Here is a 25,081-nt window from a genome sequence, read left to right on the forward strand (position 1 = left end):
GCTAGCTCTGGAGTCTACTTGCCTGCATTTGAATCCTGGGCCTCATAGCTTTCTTAACTCTGTGCCGTTAGGCAAGTTGTTTAACCTCTCTGTGCCTAATTTCCTGATCTGTAAAGTAAAAGTCATAGGATTAGGGGAAGATTAAATAATGTAATACAAATAAAGTCTGGCACATAAGAACTCATATTTTTATTATTATAACATTTATACTTTTTTGATTCAGAGGAATTATTTCTGATGCTGCTTCACTTTAGATCAACTCATGATTATCTATTTTGTGAATTAGCTTTGTTCTTATTTTCTTAAATTATTTTTTAAATCACAGTTTAATCATCTCTACCAAGTACATACTTTTGCCACCTCTGTGTTATATATACTAGAAGTGCAAACTCATTCTCATTTGGAAGAGATGGTGAAAATCTGTGCCCCACTAGAAAAGTAGAAAAACTCAAACTGAATATTTTAACCCAAAAGAATAAATGTAAAAGCTCTTATTGTCTTTAGAGAAAACTTCATCAAATCAATTCATTTCTTAAAATCAGTTCCTTCTTACGCCTTTTTATTTCAAATATAAGGCATTTAGTAAGGTATTTAGCAGCGATTTCACTGACAGTTTTAGAAGAATATTTCAAAAACATAAAATCTGTTCTGGCAAAAGATCTCAGTGAAAGTGAGAGGTGTCAGCTCTCGCAGATTTAAGATAATTAGTTTTCAAATTGCTTTAGCCAAAACAGTTCAGGTGATGAGAGGAGAAACTGACATCTGCTTCAATTTTCTTTTAGACATGAGACTCAGTGGCTAAAGCTATTTCATATTCTTGCAGTTTTGATGCAGTCAGTATTTTATAAACATTTAAAGAAGGCTGTCAGCAGGCTGGGAAAGCTTATAAGGAAGTATTTTTTCAGAGCTCTGTAGTATATATCATTCAAAGAAGGAACCATTTTTAAAAAGTCTTTCCCCCATTTTAACACTTTAAATATTACTGTGTTTAAAGAGTTAGCAGCTTGCTTAACCATCTCCATATTAAAATATATTGGATGGAAGTGGAAGGCTGATGGTTAAGACTCTTTCATTATCCATATTCTGTCACGTGGATGTTTGTATAATTCCTGTGAGAGGTTTCCTGAGGCAGGTTTTTGAAGTTCGGGGATGGATTTTGAAAGCCTGCTTATACTTTGTCCCCTTTCTCCATCCAGTAAAAACCTCACCTGTTATTTCATTTTAAATACTTATATCCGAGATAAATTCAGAGAATTTTAACAGTACTGAAAAAGTACAAACTAAAACCCTCCAAACAATAGCTAACTACTACACTTGTATGCGTGTACCCTTACCTGTTATGGTAGTCGCTATATCTTTGGTTCTTTGACATTAGGCGAATACGGGTATAGCTAAAGCTCCCCTTCTGAAAGGGTTCTAAGAGAAATTGGTTTGGTTCTGAAGTGTTTCTTGACTTCTATATACCTGAGAGAACATTGTCCTCCCTTTTCTATCTCTTATTTTGTTGAATGGCAGACCTTTTCAAAATGTATAAACGTGAAGCCTACCTATCCAGATATTTTAATGAGATTACTGAAGTGACCAAAAACAACAACAAACCCTACTTGGGATTAATCTGGGAAGGCTTTCAGAAAGAAGGAAGAAAAGACCTTGGAAATTGAGGAGAGAGAGAAAAGTTTTTCATTCTTTATAGCATTGATCACCATCCAACTATATTTCTTCACTCTATTTATAGTACACTGTCTTATCTCATGGAATATAAGCTGTATGAGGCCAGACCTGTGTTTCCGCTGCGAGAACAGGTCTAGACATTTTGTAAGCACTCCAGTATTTGTTGAGTGAATGAGAGTATTGAAACGTGATTTTTTAAAACTAGAATTCAGCTTTTAAATTATATAATGAAACAGTTGAATGGATTCTAGCTCAGCACTTTTTAACTAATCTCTTTATTACATGCCTCAGAAGAAAGGGGAAAACTCAACTAAGAAGAGAGAACACTCATATTCTCTTTGAACGTTTAGACCTTTACTCCAAAGTTATGATTACTGGAATTATTGCTTAGAGAAACTAAAGAATAACAGTCATTAATATTTTCCCAGAGAAAGTCCAAAGGGGACAAGTTTCTCTGGATATATTTGACAAAAGAAAATAACCAAAAAAGTGTATTTTTTATTTTACAGCTTACAGGGTGGCAGTGTTAAGAGCCCTATAGTTTGATTTTAGTGCCCTGGTTTAGATTCTCTAATATCATCCCCAACTGTTGTGAATGAGGGACAGGCCTTCGGGTGGGACTCCACAAGTAATGCCTTTGAGAGACAACGTAGCATCCTGTATTTGTCCTTCAGAATGAAAGATTACTTTTACTGAAGAGTGTGCATGTGGTTGTCAGGGGAGAAAAAGCACAGGGAGGCTTGACAGGCTGTGCCAACATTAGTTAGGATTAATGGTAAATGTTCCCTGATTACCTTTTCTTTACAGAAAATTCTGTGAATTTGTTTAGCCCAAGTTATTGACAGCAAAGAAGATGCAGATGATGAATGCAAGTACGAACTATTATGTATAAGTAGTAAGACTGCAAAGATTTATCTCCCTACGAAAAGAACGGTGCTTTCCTTTTGTCTGTTTAATAAGCTGCTGGAAGTTTACCAATCAATACTCATTCTCCCTTTCCTTAATTAAAGAACACCTATGTCCAGTGCATACCACACTTCCCAGCCTCCCTTTCAGCTTAGATATGGTCATGTGACTAAGTTCCGACCAATTGGATTTGAGCAGAAATGATACATGCCATTTCAGCATACTGCTTCAAAGAGGAATGTCTTGCACCTTTCCCCTTCCCAATGGCTAGAATGCAAATATGATGGCAAGAGCTAGAGTAGCTACCTTGAAGTGGATGTGGAAGCCAAGGGATGAGGACGACAGCTCTGCTACTCCTGGAAGGTTAAGTGAACAAGAAACATGAAAGTGGGGAGTGTTCTTTGTTAGAACTGTTCAGACTGTAACCTAATTAATACTTGCTCATTCACTTAGTCTCACCAAATCTTACTGAGTGCTTACTACAGGTCAAGCTTTGTGCTGGACAGCAGAGCTGTAGCGGGGTCATCTCTTGCCTCATGGAAAGTGATGCTATAACATAGTTTAGAGATTTCAGTTCCTATCTAGTTAGCGTTATTTGATCAGTTTGGGAGCTTGGAGAAAAAGCAGGAATGGAGAAGAAAACTAAAAAATAGACTCTGCTTCTGTTTTTCTGAATGAATATTTTTCTGGTCCTGAGCAGTATTGTTTGTTCATTTGTTCAACTAATATTTGAGGGTGTATTCCATGTCAGGCTGAGGATAAACTGAACAAAACAAAAATTCATTCCCTCAAGGAGCATCATTCTGGTTATAGAGACATAAAACAAGCTAAGTGAAATATAGAGTGTTGGTAAGTTCTAAAGAGAAAAAGTAAAGCAGGAAAGCGAGATTTAAATATCGGGTTGGGGTAGAGGCGGTTGAAGTTTTAGATCAAAAAGCCAGGGAAGGGCTCATTGAGAAGGAAATCTGATCCAAGTGCAGGAAATGGTGAGGAATTCGATATGTGAAGTAGTGAGTTAACTGATTCTTCATCAAGGCAGTTCAGAAGACACATGAATGATAACTGCAAAGATCTCAGCGTCCCTACAGGAAAAGAGTAATTCAAGCAGAAATGGCTAAAAGAACAAACTTTAAAATTTTATGTTCTTTAGCTTCTGCATAAGATAGAATAATAACTGAAGTGTTACATAGATGGAGATAAATGTCAGTTGCTAACAACTTGGTGGATTACCACCTCCAGGAAACAGACCACTTAAAGGGTCAATCAGTAAGGAAAGTTCAACTCAATATTTTATCTGATACAAGTTTAGTTTAAGGCAGAAAGTCAAAGGTGAGGTGTTTAGATGAAGATCCCACAGGCAAATTTATCTTAACCTCTAGCTTTGTCTTTCCGCTGTATTTCATTCAACAAATACTTTTTCGGTTCCTGTTTTTTTTGTGGTTAGCACGATGCTAGGCATTGGGAAAGCAGCAGTGAACAAGGTGGATGTTGTCCTTGACCTCGTACATCTTACATGTTAGTAGGGGAGAGACAGCCTATGAATTACATGCTTAATATCTGTGATAAGGGAACCGTGGGCCATCAATGAATATAACTGATCTTATCTGAGAGCTCAGGCAAGTATTTTTTGAGGAAGAGATACATAAGTTGAAGCCTGAAGGATGAGACGGCATTAGCCAGATGGCGAGACCACCAGCTTAGGCAGGGGGACGTGAGGGATTGAAAGGCCATCGTAACTAGAGCCTAGAGTACAGGAGGAGTGTAAGGAGATGAGGCTGGAGAGGTTGGTGGGGGCACATAATGCTGGATCTTGTAAGCCAAGGTTTTGTTTTAAATTCTGAGAACAAGGAGAAACCACTGGAATGTAAACAGGCTGAAGGCAGATAATGGGATCAGATGTGTGCTTTGATGGGCGAGAGGCAAAAGTGGTTGTTGGGCTTTGAATTCGGGTGGTGTGGTGGAGATGGAGGGCAGTAGATGGAGTAGAGTGATGATGGGTCGCAGGTGGGAGGGTGAAGAAGAGTTTGGGGGTCAAGAATGACCACCATGTGTTTTTCACTTGGGCAATCAGCTGCTGGTGCAGTTTACTGAGATGAAGACTGGAAGATCGACTTTATATGGAAAGATGACTTTTAGACATGTTGGGTTTGAGGTTCCCTATGAGATATCCAAAATGAAGGTGTGGAGCGGGCTCAGGGATAGGGTCTGGAGTCATTTGAAAAGCACCTGAAGCTATGAGTGTGGTTGAGCTAGTTTAGCAGAAAGTGCAGAGTGAGAAAAGACCTAGAACAGTTACTCTCTAACTCTGGGCATACTTGCTGGGAAGTGGCAGACCTCTTACTGTTTTGTGATAGCACATACCTTTTGAAAAAGGACTGCAAGTCCCTGAGAGAAAGCAGTTGCTGTTTGTGTTGCAGCAGACACTTCTGCGATGGTAAGTAACCCTGTTTAGTAAGAATGATAGCTCTTACTACATGTGGAAGATGAGCTAAACACTGCCTACAGAGCTTCATGCAGTTACAAATCCTGAGGCAGATACTAGTATCTCCATCTTACAGATGAGGAAACTGAGGCTCTCAGACATCCAGAAACATGATCAAGGCACAGAGTGAATGGCCAAGGTCAGGTTACCTTGCTTCAGGACTGAGGCTCTTGGTCACTACAGTATGCTGCTTCTTCCTGGTTCTTGGTATCTGCCACCACCTTCCCTAAAATTTGACCCCCTCACCTGTCATCAGAAATGTATTCTTACACTTCTTGTCTGCTCCCAGTGCCTGGTTATGGCATTGCACCCCAAACACCTATGTCACAGGTTCTAGTCTTATTTTTAGTTTACTGTGGCCAGCTCTCCAAAGGTGGTTCCAAGGCATCACACGATTGTGGAAGAGCAGAGGGCAGGAGGAAGTGTGTCTATAGACCTTCCTCCTGGATATCCATCTAAATGTCCAATTACCACATTGTAGTCCACTTAACTGCATGCTGGTAGAGAGCAGACATGAACTCAGCCACATCCCTGCTTTCCGGGGGAGAATCTGTGGCTAGGTTCTTTATGAGCAAGGGCCCATTCCTGTTCAGCTAGGTTGGCACTAGACTAGAGAAGGGAATGAAATTAGGGTTATAGTGCTGACAAAAAGCAGAGCCTTAGTCTAGCTCCTCTCACTGACCCTGCTTGGTTTCTAGATTCCAGCCCTGTGCAGGCCCAGTTACTTAGGTGTTTCCTCCAGAAATATGTGTTCATTCGAAGCGCTCAAGCCTTCGGCTTAGGTGGTCGAGGCCACTGCAACCCTGTAGAGACATCAGAGGGATGCTTTCCAAGTTGTCTCCATCTTAGCACTTTTTAGCTCTAACTTTTTGATGCCTCGGGTCAGTATTTTATTATGGGATCCTAAGAGCCTCCTGTATCTCCACCCTCCTTCAGCTTTAGCTGATTCTGGCCCAAGAACTCCAGATGACTTCCAACCCAGTCATCCACTCATAGTCTCTCTTGCAAGGACCAGTCCTTGCATTTGTTTGTGGTCACAGGGATGGCACATCCTGTTTGCGGGCCAGCTTTCAGCAGTGGTGTTGCCTCAAGTCTAAGGCTCAGTTATAATAATAGCTAACAGTTGAGTGCTAGCATGTTACATTGACTAGGTCCTTTAGTATTATGTCGTGGAGCTAGGTGATACAGTATTCACTTCGCAGATGAAGAAACAGGCTAAAATTAAATCATTTGCACAGGGTCACAGCCAGTAAGCAGTGGAGTTGGGATTTAAAGTCGGTGAGACTGCAGAGCATGTGCTTTTCACTGCTGTGCACACTGCCTTCAGCTCTATCCATGGGATATGTGGAGGAAGAGTACTCCGCCTCTATGTTAGTCTCCTACCCCTCACAGCCCTCAGACCAAGGCTGAGGGGTCCCTCATATCAGCATTGTGTGATTTCATCATGCCAGCCAGGGGGGCCTCATGTCTCTTCCTATTTATTCCATTGAGTCTTCACTGCAACTAAGAATCACACAGATTAGCTGGGTTACTCTTATTGCAGGCTGGAGAGGTTTGGTTACATTCCCAAAGACCAAACTAAAATGTTCTGTGAGGTTATTAGAGAATTAGCATCATTAGGGCTTGGCTGGTGTTAGTTCTCAAGATATAATAATGATTTACAGCCATGCTACCCTGAACAAGCCTGATCTCATCTGATTTGGAAACTAAGCAGGGTCGGGCCTGGTTAGTACTTGGATGAGAGACCACCTAGGAAGACCAGGTGCTGTAGGCGTAAAAAAATAAAAAAAATAAGGGATTGTAAGCTGACAAGGTCCTTGCAAACTGTGAGGTCAAGCAAAGGTTGTGTCGCCTAAAAAATAATAATAATAATAATAATAATGAAGCCCAAGGTGAATCGCAGTCTTCTGCTTATCTCTGCCGTTAGGAGGCAGGAGGGTCTCTTGGGCATGGCTGAGAAGTGGTGGTGGGAGCCTTGGCCTGAGCCCTAGCACATCAGTCACCGAGCCTCAGCTTGGGCCCTTAGACCAGTTTGCAGAATTGGGTGCCTGTTTGCATTGTGCCATAGGCAGGTGTCCTTGGCATTCTTTAGATTCTCAAAACCTGAGTGACCGCCAAATGGTTTAAAACTACTGATTAGATAATCTAGCTATTCCCCTTTTCAGCCTAACATTCTCTAAGCTCCAGTGTCCCACGGAGCCAGGTGACTCCTGAAACTATTTTAAACCCCCCATAAAAATGCCTTAGCATAGTTTCACTTTGAAAATGGCCAAGGTTATCTCAAATCTTTCTGTTCCCTCTCAGGTTCTTTGAGATCATTTCCTCCTAGCGGGGTTTATTCATCTATTGTTTTCTGCTGTGTTCTCCAGAGCTGGCCACCTGCCTCTTTGGGAAGAAGTGTTGAGCGGCTGTCCCCATCGCCGGACCGTCAGGCCCTTCCATCACCAGCTGGTTCTGGTCCAGTAATGGCTCTTGGAAAGGTTGAGGCCCAGGGAGGCTTTGAGAGCAAAGGAGAGACAGGGAAAGAAAGATCACCATGGAGCCTCACTACGGGGATATTTTTTTCAGCAGACTAGGCGGCAATTCCTCTTTTGAGACCGGCTCTGAAAACACTTCCCATAAAAATAACTGACTAACCCTGGAGAAAAGCCGGAGAAGAGGAAGTATTAAAACTGACCTGGGCCACGGCGAGGCGAATGACGGGTTGCGCTTGGTTCTCAGGCTGCGCGGGATGCCCTGCCCTGATCCCTCTTTCCAAAGAGGCGCAGCCAATGACCAGAGCGTTCTCAGCACTGGGTCTAATTCAGTGAGGTTTTATTGCAGAAACGCGGCCCCCTGGAGATGTGGGACGCGGATCCCCGACCACAGGGTGCTGCCGATGGGACCCTATGCCTCTAAACGGGCTTCCCTTCCGCCCTTGCCCGCAGAGAAAACTGAGCCTTTGGACCCAGGCGGGACCTAGTGAAACTCCGCGTCCCCTCACTTCCCCCAGGACACGAGGCCCCTGAGGGCCACCATTTCAAAGTCCCGCTGAGTTCACGCTCATATCCTAACGGGGTCCTCGGAGCCGAAGAGTAGGGGAGGCGGTGACAGCCGCGGGAAGACAGCCACAGCCAGGGAGTCCGACAGGCAGGTCGCGCGCCGGCCGTGCCTGCCCCTTCCGTGCGCAAAGTGAGGCACTCAGCAGGCGGCGAGGAAGGCGCCTATGTCCCGGCGGCGCGCCGTCTTTCAGGAAGGTCCGGGCTGGACCACTGTCCCGGGGAGGAAAGACCCGGCCAGGGGCCCAGAACCTTGCTACCCCGCGGCTACTAGGAGCCGGACCCCACGTAGTCCTGACGCCCCCTACTCCCTTTACGCCCAGATTGACACTTGAGGTCGGGAAGGGTCTCTGGGTCAGGGCGCAGTGTGCCCAGGGGCCAGCGGCCCTGGCGTCAGGCCCGTCCTGCCTGGCTCACACCCACTGCTCGTGGCGAGACCGGGACACGGCGCCCGCTGGCCCTGGCTCGCTGCGCCGCTACACCGGCCGCGTCTTCCAGGGCGCGCGGGCGTCGCGCAGCGAGCGGTCGTGGGGCAGCGCGGCGAAGGCCGAGTGGCGCAGCTGGCAGCCTATGAAGAGGACGACGAGCGCCACGGAGAGCAGCAGCAGGAAGAAGAGCAGCAGGTAGGTGGGCAGGTCGGGCTTTGCGGCCGCGCCGTCCCGCATACCGCGCGCCGTGGCCAGCTCCAGCGGCAACGCGCCCTCGGCTTTGACCGTGGCTGCCAGGGCCAGCGCGCCGCCCACCGCCGCCTCGGGGCCGCTGGTGGCGTTGAACACGTCGCCGTACATGGCCCGCAGGTCCCCGACCCCGGCCGGATTGTCTTACTTCGCCTCGCGCGGACCGGCGCCACCCGGCGCTTCCATGGCGCTTCCCTCCTGCCCTGCTGAGCGAGTGACCTGGAGTCGTGCCTTCGGGGCCGCCGGGGCCGCAGAGTCGGCTGCGGCCGCTCACTCGCCTCCGCGCTCAGCAGTCCTCGCCACGGGCTGGCAGACCCCCGGGCTGGGAGCTGGTCGGCTCCACGCCCCTCGGGCTTCCCCGTGTCTCCCCGCGTCCACCCGCGGCGCCGAATCACCCGTCTGGAGGTTTTACAGCTGCTCTCTCGGCTCGGACCCCCAGCTCCGATGAGCTCCGCGCTCCGGGGCGCCTCTGGGCTGCAGCGGCGGCGAGAGGTGCCTGGTGAGCACGGCCGCAAATCGGGTCCCTGTTGGGCGCCACCTGGACGCCGAGTGCACCGAAGGCGAAGGCGGGGAGTCCTCCGCGTCCTGCGGCGCCGCGGCCGCCGAGCCGCCGAGCAGTCCCGCAGCCTCGAGTCCCTGTGCAGACGCCCGGTGAGCCGCGAGCCTGTCCCACTCGTGCGCGCTGCTGCGCTCCAGTCTTGAGCAGGAGACTGAGCGCTGAGGCGGCTCAGCGCGCTCAGGTCCTGGGCGGGGGGCGGGAGCGGCTGCGAACCAATGAGGGCGAGAGAGGACAAGGCTGCGACTGCCCCTGCCCGACCTCACATCACTCACAGACAGAGGGAGGAACAAAAAGCACAGGGTCATGGAAAGACTGACGGACACAGAAACGGGTACAGACCTATTAACAGAGACACATACAAAACAGAAACCGTTGTGGACAGCAGAGCGAGTCGGAGACAAGGTTCCGCCAGGCATAGACACCTGCTTTCATTCTCCTCCTTGACATTCTGCCTCCCCAGGAAGCCCGGTTGGCATGGAGCCCCACTGGCTGCTGGGTAGCGCAGGCAGGGCACATGGCCCCTAGAGGCACTCCCAGGCAAGCTGGGACTGGTTTGGTGGGCTTAGACCCCTTCCTCTCTAGCTGTGCCCTGAGGGCACTGTGCTCCTGCCACCAGGAGCCCACTTGCTCTGCTCCCTGGCCCGGTCTGCTCTGGCAAAGGGGCAAGAGGAGAACGTGATGCTGGCCATGGCCCACCTGCTCTTGGCAGCCCTGGCTAAGGCTTGGTCGTCAGGACGGAGGTGAACAGGCAGCCGGACTGAGAGTGGTCACCTTTTCCAGGAGTCTGAACTCCTCACTTCCACTGTGAAAACTTCCAATCCCCCTAGACTAGAAAGGGAACCACTGCCCCGGCCATCACAGCCCTACCCTTTTCAAGAAGTACCCACCACCCTGGACTGTCACAGTCTTGCAGGGCTGCAATTAGGGGGAGACAGGTGAGAAGCCAAGGGCATGAAACCGAAAAAGGTGCTTGCCCCCAGGGACCTCTGCAAGTGCAGAGCCAGGAGTGAGTGTGCCTCCTTCCATTTTGCACCCTAGGCACCTCACCCCCACACTAGTCCCAACTTTGTTGCCTGGTCACTTGTCTGAGAGCCTTACAGGGTCAGCCAAGTTCACAGCTCCGTCTCTCTTCCCTTTGCCTCCTTCCCCATCAAGGGATGCAGTGTGTGGGAAGAGCCTGGTGAGCACTGGCTGAAGGAACGACGGATTAGTTATTCTCTCCCTCACTACACCTCACACCTGGCCACAGGCATGACATGAGCAACCAAGCTGTGTAAGGCCAGTCTTGGCCAGAGCTCATTCTCACAATCCCTGCTCAGCCCAGACCAAACACTGCTGCAAGCTTTCTGTCTAATGTTGAAACTGCGGGCCCCAGTTCTGACCTTGCAGAGTGCTTGAGGACGGAATGAGGTACAGACGTGCTCCAGAGGCCTTCTTCTGCGTTTTTCTCTTGGTCCCATGGATGGGCCTCTGGAGGCCTTCCTAGATGACGAGGGAGCTGTGTGTGTACAGATGGGGTGGATGGCAGGGCCTGATAGGACTCAGCACTGCCTCCTCTGCCTGCCTTGGTCCTGGGGAGCTGCCCAGTGTGCTCCAAGGGCATCGGACTCTGAGCCCCTATGCCTGCCTGTTGCTTAGCCCGACCCCTCATTTTCCAGATGGAAAAGCTAGCTCTGAGAGGGGCAAGGCTTATCCACATTAGAGCAGGACAGCCACCACGGGGCAGTGATGCAGCAGCCATGGAAGTGGGTCACTTGGGTGAGGAGCAGGAGTCCCTTCTCTGAAGGCCTGGCCTATTTCGGACAGCATTTTACTCAGCCAGCAGGATCCCAGGGGACATTATGTGAACCAGAGCAGGTCTTACCAAGACTGTCAGCCGTGGGGAAGGTCAACATGTAGGCAGGATGGAGGGGATTTTATCTAGGTGAAGCCTCTGCTGTCAGTATTTCCCTGAATCCTGGTAAGGCTTGACTGTGGGGCTTGAAGAACTTGAGTTGAGGTCCTGCCTGGAGCTTTCTTTGTGTCTGTGTAGGGAGTAACATGGCCCTGCTGTCCCCACTTCCTCCGCACTCCACCCATGAGATCGGGCAAAACACTAGGGATTGGCAGGAAGCCTAGGCAGCTCAGTTGGATGGTCCTAGGTGGAAATGGGCTATAAAATGGGGGTTCGTCCTGAGTGATTTCTGGTCCCTCTCTGGAAACATGCTGTGAGCATTCAGGAAGTAGGTGTGGAGCAGGGGGGAGTCTGCGAAGAGTCTAGTGTGGATGGTGGGGTCTCAGCAGCTTCATTGCTCATGTCGTGTGTTGGGGGGGGGGAGTCTCTGAATCTTGAGTCCCTGGCTTATTCTTTACCCACAACTGCTGCTTTTCATCATCATCATCGAATTTTGCAGAACTGACACATGCAGGGTCTTGCAGCCTGTGAATGATGGAGTTGGAACTTGAACCTGGGCAGCCAGGCTCCAGAGTCCATGCACTTAACTGTGACCATGGCTGCCTCCAATGGCAGAGCAGTTCCAGTGGCTGCTGTTCACAGACCTCTTCCCACAGGCCAAGCACTGCCTTGGGCATCAGTGTGATCTTTCTCCTCATGGCAACTTGTGAGATGGGCACTACTACCTCCTCCTCTTTATGAAGATGGAAGCTGGAACCTTGAGAAGTGGTGTTACTTGCCAGGTCATGGAGCAAGGGAGTCTCAGATTCTGTAGCCTGTGCTTGTCCATTTGGTCTTAGCTGCTTTTTCTAATGAGAAACATGGCAGAGCATGTGGTCAAACTGCCTTGCTTTTGATAAAGTTGAAGGAGGTATCTTGCCCTTTTGTGGGGGAGGGTCTTTCCGTTTTTGTTTTTGTTTTTCCCTGAAAGACGTTCAGAGCCCTGAGAGGTGGTCATGTTCCCTGAATATCCCCGGGCAGGAAATTAAACAAGGCTGGAGCTGAGTAAATGCAGAGGTGAAGTTTACACAGCTTTTTACACGAGCCAGAGTGACCTTCCATTAAGGGAGTTTTGTGTACCCATACATTTAAGTCTCGAAAAAGATTATAAAGGGGCTTGGAGGTTGGATGTGACAGGCAGAGGTCATAGAGCTGGAACCCCAGAGTGACCTCTTCTCCATTTACATGGTTGCTGAGTGACATACATTCCCACCCCGCCAGCCTAGTCCCCGAGAGCCCAAGAGAGGAGAGGCAAGGGTGCTTTTCCTGCCACCACAGGGACATTTGGCATCTGTTTAATGGAAACTTGGGAGACTGGGAGCATTGCCTCCAGAGCCCCGCGATTTCATAAACTGCACCGCACTGGCCTGTGGTGCTTGGTGAAGCTATTTCTGCTTCTTCCGCACACCAGGGGAATGATTATTAAACTGCTCAGCATCACCAAGAGGCTGGGGTGAAGATCAAGGGTGACATGTTGCTGTCCGAAGGTTGGAGTTCGTTGCTGCTGGCGGGTTTTCCCCGTGCTGAGGGAGGTTGCATATTAGACTGCTGTGGAATGGCCTCCGCTTCCTCTGTGAATGCTGATGATGCCCTTGCCTGCAGACCTTTTTTTTCCTTAAACATCACCCTTGCAGTGTATTTTTTCTTTGTTTTTGTTTTTGCCTTCGCTTTTGTTTTAACAGATCACTTTGGCAACCACAGTGGTTGGTGACTTAAGGTTGCATTTTAGAATTACCATTTTAGAACAGCCAGTAGGCCAAGCCCAGGAGCTGAAATGAAGAGACTTTCTAAGTGGCAGTAGGCAGTGGTGGGCTCAGAATGGTCAAGCCGAGGCTCTCCAGGGCCTTGCAGTCTGGTCTGTGGAGTGGATAAATGGAGAAAGGATGTGGGGAGAGGAAGAGCCGGTTCTTCAAAGAGAACGCTCACGATGGGGCTCCTCTCTCAGAACGGGCTTCTCTGCCTCTGTCCTCTGTTCCCATGGCCTGTGGAGTCTTACAGGATCAGATGGTGGCATGGAGAGAGTCAGTGATGTGGTTCACAGGGCTGCCTGGGGCTGGGAGGTCCCAGAAGAGAGGTCCAGGGAACCTGTCACCCCCACTGTGGTGGGGGGCAGCACCAACTGGAAAGACTTGGTCTGAGTCAGCAAGAAGCTCTGGGATCGAGGACCTGAAGAAGGGGTGTCACCAGCTCTTGTCATCAGAACATCCTCTGTCGGCTGAGTGCTCCGGGCAGCCCGTGGAGAGCTGGGCCAGGATGGGGAGCTGCAGCAGGTACAGGCTTTGAGCTGGGCTCCTGGCTGGGCAGTTAGAGTCTTCACTCCCCTCTCGGGGGATGAGTCGTAGGCCTGCGTGCACAGGTACCCCTACCCTACTTACTCTCACACACTCCACCCCGAAGACCAGGCCAGACCTTTTTGATGGGGCCCCTGGCAGCTGGTCTGGGCCTCCTGCAGACCCTGTCTTCATGGTACAAATCCCGAAGTCCCTTCCCATGTCAATAGGAAGGTGGGGTAGGAGCGACACCCTCTTGACAACATTCACTCTTCATGTCCCTCCCTGACCTGTACTTAAAATATGGGGAAGGATTTTCATCTTTGACTAGGAAGAGGAGAAAAATCTAAGTTTCTAAAAATTGGGAGCATATTCTTTCAAGAACAATTAGGAAATTATTCCTAAAAGATTATTCCTAATTTCCATAAAAGAACATTCTGTTTTATTTTTCTCTCAAAATTTAAACGCAACAGAAGCAAACCAGAAAACAACTTGATTTCTCTCCCATAAAACTCCAAGGGATTCCAATCATGTTAATATTGGACAAGTACCCGCTACAGCCAGTTATCCCCGCTCTGAACCTTCCCTTGCCCAGTGTCTAGGAAACAGCTCTCATGTCTTGCTCGGTCCTTCCTGCACTCCGCCATTAGGCAGAGTCATCTTTGCGGGGGAGACGTCACGATGCACTGTGCAGAGTGCTGGGTGGGGGGACTGTAGATGTGGACTAGGGCCAGAGAGAGGCCCCTTGACCCAAGAAGCAGCATATGGCTCATGAAAAAAATCTGAGAGACTGTCCTTTTTGCTCTGTCACTTCTTGACAGGGAGGGAGGGAAGGACACATATGCCCAAGGCCTGATTCTTGAGAAAATGTGATTATTTAAAAAAAGTTTTCAGTGGGAGAACTGAAGCTGTCCTTTCAGTGGCATTTTAAAACCTAAATTGGAAAGTACATCAGCATCACCATTTTATGCTGAGGCAACAGAAAGCCGACCTGCTTCTCCCCTGGGGCTCTCAGGTCTGAAGTTAGGGTGTCTCCATCCTGGAAGGTTTCCTCGGGGAGACATGTGTGGTCCCTGCACCCCAGTACTGCTGGGGAAAGGGCCTCACCACCCCCCGCACCTCCACAAGGAGGCTGCCCGCAGACTCTCTGAGGGAAGGGAGAAGTGGGCGGCATGACTCGGACTCATGGACCCTTCCTTGAGAATGCCTTTAAGATGACACTCCCCCAGAAACAGGTGTCGAGCGGATTTTCTCAGCATCTCAACTGGAACCAAATAGAGAAAACAAAATGCTTGGGGGCGTTAAGGGCATTTTGAGATATGACAGTCCCCCATCCAGCACAGCTTGGGCCTGAAGTCACCCACCCAGGCAGGACAGGCAGCATCCTGCACGGCTCCGAGGGTGGCCGCAGGCTGTGGGAGCTTCTCCAGGAACTGGGTCTCGGCTTCTCCTCATGGTTCCTCCTCTCCTCCACTCCTTCAGAATCACCTTGGGAGCTTTTTAAATTCACATTCTGGCCACAATCTCAAAGATTTGAACCCAGCATCTGGAGCTGAGAGTGCACCTGTGCGTGCGTGTGCGTGCGTGTGCTTGGGTGTGTGGGAATGCCCAAGCATTACCAAGGTGTCCCCTGTGTTTCCTGGCACCTGTGATCCTTCCTTGCAGGCCGATGGCAGTCATGCTGCTCAGCATTAACTGCCTTAGAGGAGGGATGAGATATTTAACAAAGGACTCAAATTATTGTTTTTTGAGTTTCAAACATGTGGGCCTGGGTATAAGGTTTGGAACAAGACGTGATAAGTAAGGGCAGGCCCGTGGCTAGCACATATAGCACCTTTGGGTGAATTATAAAAAGGTGCCTTTCTCCTTAGCAGGGCACGGACAGATTTTAGCCTCCTGTCTTAAACTCAGCAGTGTCCCCTCACAGGGCACATTTGTGCAGTGTGCACACAGCTCCACCTGATGTGGTTGCCCTGTGTAAGGGCAGAATTTTCCATCTCCTAAATTAGAAGAGACCTCCTTGATCTTGGGTGGGGTGGCAGGGGAGGAGAGGAGCATTGTGGGGGAGACAGGAGACCTTAGATACTGGTGGGTCCCTGAGAGGCTGCAGAGGGGCTCTCGTAGTCTTGAGAAGCATGACAAAAACTGGGTAGTTTGGCGGATCAGGGTGCAGAGGGAGATCATAAATACCTTTCTAGGGCAGACCCCTAGGATGGTAGAAGCCTCCAGAGTGTGGATGGCTCTCCCAGCTCCACAGGGTGTGAGATGGCACAGTAATTCCAGCCAGCTCACCTAAGCTTGCATGAAGTGCCAGGGGCCACCACCAGCTTGCTCTGGCTCCAAAGTCAGTTAGAGACAGAAGACGGGCTTCTGTGTCAGTGTTCCAAGGGCACAGAAGTGGCAAGGAGGTATCTGAGGACGTCTTTTGGATGGCAGTGAGGGTCCAAGTGGCAGTGACCTGCAGGGCTGACCTTTAGGAAGCAGGTGCTTGGTGGACACCCGCACAGAGGACTGGATGGGATGCCCATCCTCCCTCCCACCCACCTTCAGCCCGCAGACATTAGCTCTACCAGGAGAGTGGGTGTGGGGACCAGGAGCTCAGACTTGGATCGCTCCAGTGGAATAGCACGGAGGGCTCCTTACCGAGATCAACTAAAGGAAAAATAACGTTACGTTTCTTACTCACTTGAGCTTGTAGATTAAGATTAACATAAATACACGGAGAAAATCACAAGAGGATAATGATCTCAGCATGGTGGAATTAGGGGCGAGTTCCATTTTCCTCTTTCTGAGTGCTGAGGTTTTAGAAAAATTCTCCAGTGATCATGGTTTACTTTTGTAATGAGAAGAACAATTTTTAGAAAACAGTATATAACAAAACAGCAAAAGTAATTTGCTTTTTTTATTCCTTTACCCTCACTGGGGTCCTTGTTCCTTAAGTGCCTCTGCTGTCATGCTTCCTTCGGCCCCTGGAGCTCCTTCCTGCCAGCAGGCCTGGCAGGTGCTAGGGCAGGAAGGTAGTGGGCCCAGTTGGGAGACCTGGAGCCAAAGGCCCTGATTCACGATGACATGACACCCACTTGAGGGAACAGCCAGGATGGAAGAGACACTTTCATTTTTGGCTCTGTGGAGATGGTCCCTCCCGCCCTGCCCCAAGCAGGAGAGACTGCGCCTGCCCTGCCGAGCCAAAGCCTGGGCCTTTCCACTGTCCAAGCTCCCGAAATAATACCCTTTCCTGGGATCTGCTCTCCTGGCCCTTAGGGCCCTTGCTCAGAGCCTTACTCTGAATCAGGAGGAGGAAAAGGCCCACCCTCAGCCCATAGGGCCATTTGGAGAGAAAGGGGATTTGACAAGCCAGCTGGGCCCCTTTAAGGAATCCCCACCTGAGAGGGGACAGGATGAAAATAGAACAGGAGGCAGGAGGAGGAGGCTTAGTGATCTGCAGGGAGAAACATGCTGATTATAAAAGCGAATTACCTGGTCTAATTATGAGCACACTTAAACAGCACATTTCTTCTGATATGAATCGGAAGTGGCTCAGATTCTGTCACAAAGAATAGGAAAGGGCAATTTAAGAAAAAAAAAAAAGGTAGATCTCAAATATGAGGAGCCAGCCCTGTGTTTTACCCGTCTCTGCCCCTCGCCAATTAGTTGTGGTGGGAAGAACCATGGTCGCCCCTCTCTCCCCTGACTCCGCCTGGAAGGAGCTTGGAGCTCTTCTCGCTGCCATCTCTGTGGGCAGAACCTGCCTGCATGGAGGATGAAGCCCCCCGGCTCCACCCCAGGTTGTTCAATGCCAGGACACCCAGGAAGTTCGTGGTCCTTACTGGGGCAGGCTGTCCGCTTTAGGGATCTATTCTCTGACTCCAGGTGGGTCCTGAGATGCCCTGAGATCCCAGAACAGAGGGGGAGGGCACCCTGCCCTAGTGCCAGAGTGATGTTTCCTCACCTCCAAGGAACAGGAGACAAAATCCAAACTCAGCCCCCCCTGCATAATGCTGTCAGCCAAACCCTTGTCAGTGTTTCCCGCCGCTTTATTGAGTTTTCGCTTCATAATGGTACTGTTTAATAATGGATGTGCAGCATAGGCTAGAGTAGGTCTGAGCTTTTTTTCTTGGTGCCTCCAATGCTTTATCCCCCATCTTTTCTACATGTCCAAATCTTCCACATCTTTCCGAAATGGAATCAGTTCTGCCTCCTTGGTGAAGACCAGAGATCTAGCTAGAGCATGGAACCATGCTCCCCATCACCCACCAGCCAGGTGACCTGATGGCCAAGCCATCTGACAAGGGGACTTCTGGGGCAATAGTGTTCAGATATGGTCTACCATCAGAGTCACCTGGGAGCATCTGAAAATACCGATCCCTAGGCCCCATTCCTGGTCTGGAGCTCGACATTATCAACAGCTGTCTCCGGGGATTCTGAGGCGGGAGGGTCTAGAACTGCAGGGACCCTGCGAGGAGTGTCCCTCCTCCAGGCTGCCTCCCGGGACAGTGTCTCTACACTTGTGTCCAGTCTAAGGGTACCCCTCGCATTCAGCTGTGTTCATTGGCACCCACTTGGCACCTAGTCCAGTTCATGGGGATCTGGGACCCCAGGGGTTGAACTTCCAGTTTCGTGGGGGTCCCACCCACTCAGCAGCACCCCTGCACTACTTCAGCTCTTTCTCTGCAGAGGGGGTAATGAATCCTGCCCTGCCCACCCGGCTTAATTAAATAAGGGATGTGACAGTGCTCTGATAGCCGTAAGGCTGGGAACTTAGGGAGTGTTATCGTCTGCTGGGCAATGATTCACTGACTGCCTTGTGCCATCTCCTCTGTGTTGTCAACCACTCTTATAAAAACCTCACAGATCTCCTGAGCTGTTCTCAGGCTCGCCTCCTTCCTCTCCAGCGAGCCTGCAAGCTCCTCTGTGCTGTGAGTCCACAGCATCCTTTTAATCCTTTGCGCACTGCGATACGTGAGCTGAGGGGATGTGGCCGTGTTGAGCGGCTGCATTCAGCTTGTTCAGTAAGGTGTGTGTCCTTCTGCAAGATGGCCAGGGATGTTTCAGGAGGTTTCTGTTGGTGGACGGAAACACGGTTTCTTTGTGGGTGGAGCAGAGCTGACCTAGGCAGTTGGGAACCCTAACACCGGTGGCTTGCATTCTTAGGGCAGGGGAATGAGTCATTCTCTCTTGGGGCGAATGGGTGAGATACCACTCCTGTGGTTAGGCTGAGTGTGGTGTGAAAAGTTCCCACACCGTCTTTCAGTCCCTTTGTTTGAGTTATCTATTGCTTGGGTAACATACCACTTCGAAACTTAGTGGCTTAAACCAAACCCTTGTTATTTCCCTTCATTCTGTGGTTGACAGGCTTCAGCTGGTCAGTTTTTCTGTTCCGTGGCGCTGACTCACTCCTGTGGCTGCACCCAGTTGGGAATGGACTAGACTGGAAAGGACAAGAGGCTTCTGCCCTCCAGCGTTTTTCTCCAGTGGCCTCACAATGTTCAGGAGTCTAGCTAAGCTTCTTTACGACTGAGCTACTGGCCTCGGAGAGGACAAGCCGTGGCTGGTGCTGTACTTGCTAACGTCCCGTTGGCTCACACAGATCACATGACCAAACCTAGCAACCATGGAAGGACAGGAAGAAGCAAAGGCAGGAGAACTGGGGTTGTGCCTCCTGCCCCTCTTGCCAGAGTGCAGGGGGCTTGGGCCCAGGTCCCATTCTCACCTCCAGATCCCCGTCCTCGTCTCTGACCATGTGGTGGGCGTCGCCATGGCCTGCAGCGCCCTGTGCGTTGGCACACCTTGGGTCTCTTCAGAGTTGCACAGCACCCGTCCTGAGGCCCCGGGGAGATGCACACTTAGGGCGTGTGGGGCGTGACAGTCTCCTTGGTTTCCTTACACATCTCTGCTCTTGTTTCGAACTGCTAGCTCTGTTTTTCCAGATGAGAAAAGTTTCACCTCAGGCTGCATCTTTCACATCCTGTGTAGGCAGGGGGAGGACAGACTGGAAGGTATTTAGGAATCAGGTAATGTTATTTCTCCCCTTTGGGAGGAAAACCGAAAATCTGTCTAGAGTGACTAGAATACTGATCAATAACGTCCTCTCACTGCAGCTCCACCACGATGGAAATTGTTCACCTCTGAGCCAGGGCTTGGGAACATATAGGCTCGAAGTCCCAGGACACAGCAAACATGTCTATGTGTCTTTAGAGGGGAAACGTCATGAGAAGACACCTCCATGGCATTTGCCGAAGTGCAGGAGACACGTTCTGTTCACGCTGTTGGTGACAGACACTGATGGTGCTAGAAGTGTCTTTATGTGAGGATGTCTAAAAAACAGCTCTGCTCTCAGAACGGTCACCTTCAGCAGGGCTCAGCAGCCTTTGGGGCTTCTAATTCAGTTCTGCAGATCGGGAAGGTCCCAGGGGCTCTGTTTTGTTGGAGTGCCTCTCCTGTGATTGATTGAGCTGAGCCTGCAACCTCAGGCTGTGTTCTGTCCTATCATTGAAATGATCCAAGAGTTACTTCCTCTCTCTTGGAGACTGACCCAGCTCAGGTCTGGGGTGGCCACTGCTTCCCCTGGCACCCCCAGTGCGGAAACCCTGTAAGTCAGTGGTACAGCCGCTGGGATTCATGTGACTCTAGTGAGCTATGCTGGTGGAAAGCAGAAGCTCCTCCAATCCAACACAGAGTTGTATTTATATAACTCGAATAGTCCACTTCACCACTCCGCACCTCCAAAGTAAGGCTGTATATTTCGTGTCTGCAGCAGGAACCTCATCAGCCAGACATTGATTATCCTCAGAGGGTCTATGGTTGTTTCTGGAGTCTGAGTGGTGACCTCTCAAACAAGGGTGATGACAGTAGTCACCTTGCTCCCCTTGGCCGCCTCACTCTTTGCTGCTGGTACAGCTGTGGTGAGGTGCCTCACTGGCGCCCTACAGATGCCTAGGATGCCCATTCTGCATCCTTCCAGAGCTGGAGCCTGGGCAGAGCAGGGAGAAGACTCTTTTCCTGGCCCGGAGGTTCACTCATCACCTGGGCCCGAGAGCAGCTCTGTTTCCTGTGTCTTGTAGGTTTGCTTTTGGACGCCTTAACCAGCTCCAGTCCATCATTTGTTGTTCAGAACCTGACCAAGTCTCAGGAAAAACAGCCCCGGGGATTTTCTGGCCCTTACTCCTCTAACCACAGGCAAAACGGCCCCAGGGGAAGGGTGGGGCCGAGAAGGGCTCGCATTCTTTCTGTGTCCATCAAGACCCTGGGGATATAAAGGACATCCAGAAACCCAGTGCGAGCTAGCTTCAGCAAAACATTTTTTTTTTGGCGGCTAAGCTGAGAAGGCTTCTGGAACAGTTCCGCAGACATAAGGAAGAAAGGCGTCAGGGGCAAGAAGTTAGCACAGTTCCCCTCTCCGCTTGCTCTCTCCCCCCTCCTCCCCCTCCTACCTGGCTTCTCCCCTCTTCTCTGTGTCTCATTTCTGACTTCGTTCTCAGACAGTCCCTGTCTGTATGTCCATGGGAGGGACTAGTGGTGTCTCACAGATTTACATTCTTCTGTTCAGAGATCTCCTGTGAAGAAAGGATATCTCTTTCTCAGGGTACACACACACACACCCACGCACACACACACCGCATTCCTTTGCGCACACCACGCCCTTCCTTAGGGCAGGAATATGATTGCCCTGTTTTGAGTCCTGTTGGTTTCAGGGGCACTAGGTACTCTGGTTGGTTGGATTGGGGTCAGGTGACAGCCCGTGCCTGGGGGTGGGGTGAGATCTAGTTCCAGCTAAAGAGGGGGTCACAGCCAGGACAAGCCCGGTTCCCTCCCTTCCCTCTCCTCTTCGCCCCCGCCTTCCCCTGCCCTTCCACGAGTACCTGCTCCTCTGGAGGTGGGTGAGTGGAAGTGACAACCTTACAAGTGTCGTCTGCCTGCCAGTGTCTGCATCTGCACCAGACGCCCAAAGGTGTACCGGCGCGCTTCTGTTTGGATGTCGGTCGCCTTCTTCTGCCTTCTGTCTCCTGAGCGCACTGCTGGGCGGGTGGGCCGCTGGCCTGCGTGTGTACGGGGTCCGTGCCACAGGGCCCGTGGGCCTCTGTCAGTCAGCACAGCTGACGCCGCATCCTTGTCAACACACGGCAGGCTCTGTTTGACCCAATTTTTCTGACTCAGACACTCGGAGGAGATGGAATCCACACTTTCGAAACCTCTTGTGATGAGAGGGCACTTGGCCCCTGCCCTGGCTAGGGGACGCCTCTTCCCTTCTCCTTCTCATGCCTCCCGGATGCCAGTGGGAGGGCGGCTGGCGGGGAGGTGGCCCTACAGCCGTGGACCGCATTTCTATGGGCATCGGAGGGCTTTTCCTCCACAGGCTGGGCCAGGCTGCCGTCCCCTCCGATGCCCTCCCACCCCAGTCTGAGGGAGCATTTTTGGGTAGAGGAGAGCCCTGTGCTCCTCAAACACGATTTCTCTCAAATGTTTGGATTCTTCCCTCAATCCTCTCCTTTCTTTAAAGACTCAGGCCTTTGAGAACTCAAGGCCATGTCACCTTTATATTTTTCCTGTGTCTGTGTCCTTCCTTCCCTGAGGCAAAGGACGCAGGACATCTGGCTGCTCGACCTGAAGCAAGGGGCAAATCCTTGCCAAAGGGTCGATGGGATTTCTCCAGGAAGAGCCAAGCCAACGGCCTCGCTCCAGGGCCTGGGAGCTTGCTGTGTTTGCAGACCAGGGCAGAAGGGCTTTGCTTCCTGGTTCACAAGCCTGAGTTGATTTACATCCCCGGGTCTCTCCTGGAGTCCCTTCCCTCTGGCATGTTCACCCTTCAAGGGATGAAGGGAAGAGATGGGATAAACATAGCACAGGGCGTTGCCTCCCTGCTCAGTGGATCAAAACTCCTAATTCCTGTCAGCCTCTGGGAGCCTCAGACTCTATACTTTACATAAGCCTTAATGAGCACTTTGAGGAGTGACAGGTTGGGGGGGGGCGCTTATTTTTAACCAGATGCTGAGTGCTCCTGAGCAGGGCAAGGTGTCTCACTGCCCCTCTCCCCCGGGGAGGGCTTAAGCAGACTTAAAGGTGTCCTTCGGTGGCCTGTGGTCCCATGGAGAAACTTTCATGGAGTCATACCCACATTAGGGAACACAGCCTGGGCTGTGTTGGCCAGATTTTTTTGGTCTTCTGGGCCTTGTTGGGAGGGAGGGAGACACACTGTGATGGGCAGAGGAGGCCGGCTGTGCTTCCTCAAGTGTGTGAGCACGCGTCCTTTAGGCATAGCTCTAGGAACTAATTGGGGGTTTTTGCCCAGGAAGTGTCACTAGGATTTGTGGATCCCTATTACGAGCCATCAGAAGGTGACAAGTCGCTGGAGAATTTGCTGCGTAACCACTGGTTACCCGGAGACCTGGACAGAGATGCCACTCCCGAGTCCCTCAGCACCCCCGCTGGGTCTGCACCGCGTTTGTCTGGGCCCGGGGCGTGGGGCGCAGAGTCTGAAGAAGCTCCGTAGCAACACAGGGTGCCCGAGCCGAGCCTCCTTCCACACTGACAAGAAGGGAAGCAAGCCACATGTTTCTGCCGATCCCGCACTGAGATGCAGCGGAGACGGCTTGTGTTTCCTGCAAACTCACCAAAATTTTGGAGCCTGATGGTGCCATCTGAAGGAATTTTAGAAAATCGGGGCCCAGCAGGGATTCCTTGTGTGGCTACTCCTCGGCCCTGTGCCAGGGCACAGTGGCGATAAAACAGACCGGGACCCCTTCACAGAGCTTCCGCATGAGCAGTGGGGACAGAGGTCACATGCATACATTACAGTTAAAGACCGAACAGTAACAGTCACGCAGAGGGCTGTAAGGGGATGGATAGGGTGCTTTGGGCGTGGCCAAGTCTTCAGGTGTCCGTGGGCTTTGCAGGGAGGGCCTGAGCCCTTTTCCCTCCCTCTGCCTGTCCTGGAGACCCTCCCAGACTCCTCTCCTCACTCTCCCGCTTTGTCTCTCCAAGAATGGCTTCCCTGCCCGGCTAATTCAATAGGAGCCAAGGAGATGGGAGAAAGTGAGGGAGGTTGTGAGTGCTTAGAAAATCACGAAAGCTGCTGCCCCAGGCTCCAGGCTGGTTGCTCTGCCAGCCCTCAGTTCCAAGGCCTCTCCCATAGCTGTGACAAAAGAGGGTTTCCTCTCCTCTGCCACATCCATCTGGCAGCCGCACATCCGTTTCTGGACTGCCTTCACCTCCCAGACGTGCCATGCAAAGCCTAATGGATGGAGCTAGTTTTCCTTTCCAGTTTTTAATTACTTAGTGGGACTTGTTTTTCTTTATCTCCTTAAGGGGAAAATTTGAGACTTAATTTTGATAGGGAAAGGGTGGCCCAGGATTTATAAATGGGGTTGCCAAGCTGCCTCTGGTTGAAGGCAGATAGGGAAATTGAACAATGCATCTTAGAGGTGTTTATTAGCATTCTGATGAAGACAAGTGAAGGATCTGAAAGGAAATCTTCCAGAAGTGTTGGTAATTTGTCCCCTGGATAAATCAATTGCTCTTTCTACAAAGCACATTTAGCCTCCCTTTTCAGAGTCCAGGCTTCAGAAGGGGCCCCGCTGGATGCATACATGTCTCATCCCCAGGTACGGGGCAACAGACTCAGTAAGCACCCCTGAATGAATTCAGTTGTCACCTACAGCCTTTGGGGGGCCATGAGGAGTGTTTGAGAAAAGCTACAGGTATTCTGTCCAGGACAGTGCATCACCACAAAGGTAAACACAGTCCGATGTGTACTTTAGGGTTTGCAGGTCCCCTGAAGTCCACCCACGCCCCTCACACAGAGCCCAGGTGCAGAACTCCCGGAGCAGAGTGCATGTCTGTAAAGCCCCCCGAACACACAGTGCAGTGTGCCCCCGGCACTTGCCAGACGCCGCTGTTTCCTTCTCGTTTGAGCACAGGGTGGTAGTGGTCCCAGGAAGGCCCAGGTATGGAGCCACATTTTAGTGTGTCTTCTCTAGTCACCCATCTTGGCTGCCAGGGGCCAACAAATGTGGGCTTTCCCCCTCCCCCCGGAACTTGGGAAGATTTGGCGAAACCAGGCCTATACTCCTGTGGCGACGACTGGCTGGGCTGAGTGCTGGAGGCCTGCTTTAGGTGGGGAGCACCGCTGTCTAGTTTGTTGTGCCTTCCCTCTCTGTCTCCTTGGTGCTGGGAATACCCCAGTTCTATTTGTCACCCATTTGATCTGTTCTTTTCTTAGAACAGTTAACTAAAAACTTTTGTCGCTGAAGATGTGTATCATGAAACACGAGCCCCCCATACATGTACCTGCATAAAACACACGCACGTGCATGTGCGAACACATAGTTTACCCTCCCAGGGTGTAGACAAGTCATCTGAGTTTGTGACCCTCCTCCTCCTCTCTATAGGGCTGCTCTGAGGGTTCAGTGGCCTGGCATATGCAGAGCCGACAGCAGATAGCACGGTTCCTGGTACAAGGCAAGTAAGTGCTCGCTTGCTACATCCAGCTGGTAGTGTTCAAAGTGGGTGTTTCCTTGGAGCCTGTGGCCCTCCTAGAATCCAGTGGCAT

General features: G+C 50.7%; 1 protein-coding gene and 1 pseudogene across 1 annotated transcript; one reads left to right on the forward strand and one right to left on the reverse strand.

Annotated features, from left to right (window-relative positions):
* The first annotated feature begins 6,715 nt into the window (after positions 1–6,715).
* On the forward strand, positions 6,716–6,833 carry LOC120581811 (uncharacterized; annotated as a pseudogene).
* A 1,740-nt stretch (positions 6,834–8,573) lies between these two features.
* On the reverse strand, positions 8,574–9,467 carry SMIM32 (small integral membrane protein 32). Its single transcript, XM_039836103.1, has one exon. The coding sequence runs from the start codon at positions 8,883–8,885 to the stop codon at positions 8,574–8,576; it is 312 nt and encodes a 103-aa protein (XP_039692037.1). The 5' UTR covers positions 8,886–9,467.
* Between the last annotated feature and the right edge of the window lie 15,614 nt (positions 9,468–25,081).

Source organism: Pteropus medius, unplaced genomic scaffold (assembly GCF_902729225.1).
Source record: "Pteropus medius unplaced genomic scaffold, Ma_sr-lr_union100, whole genome shotgun sequence".
NCBI classification, from domain to species: Eukaryota; Metazoa; Chordata; class Mammalia; order Chiroptera; family Pteropodidae; genus Pteropus; species Pteropus medius.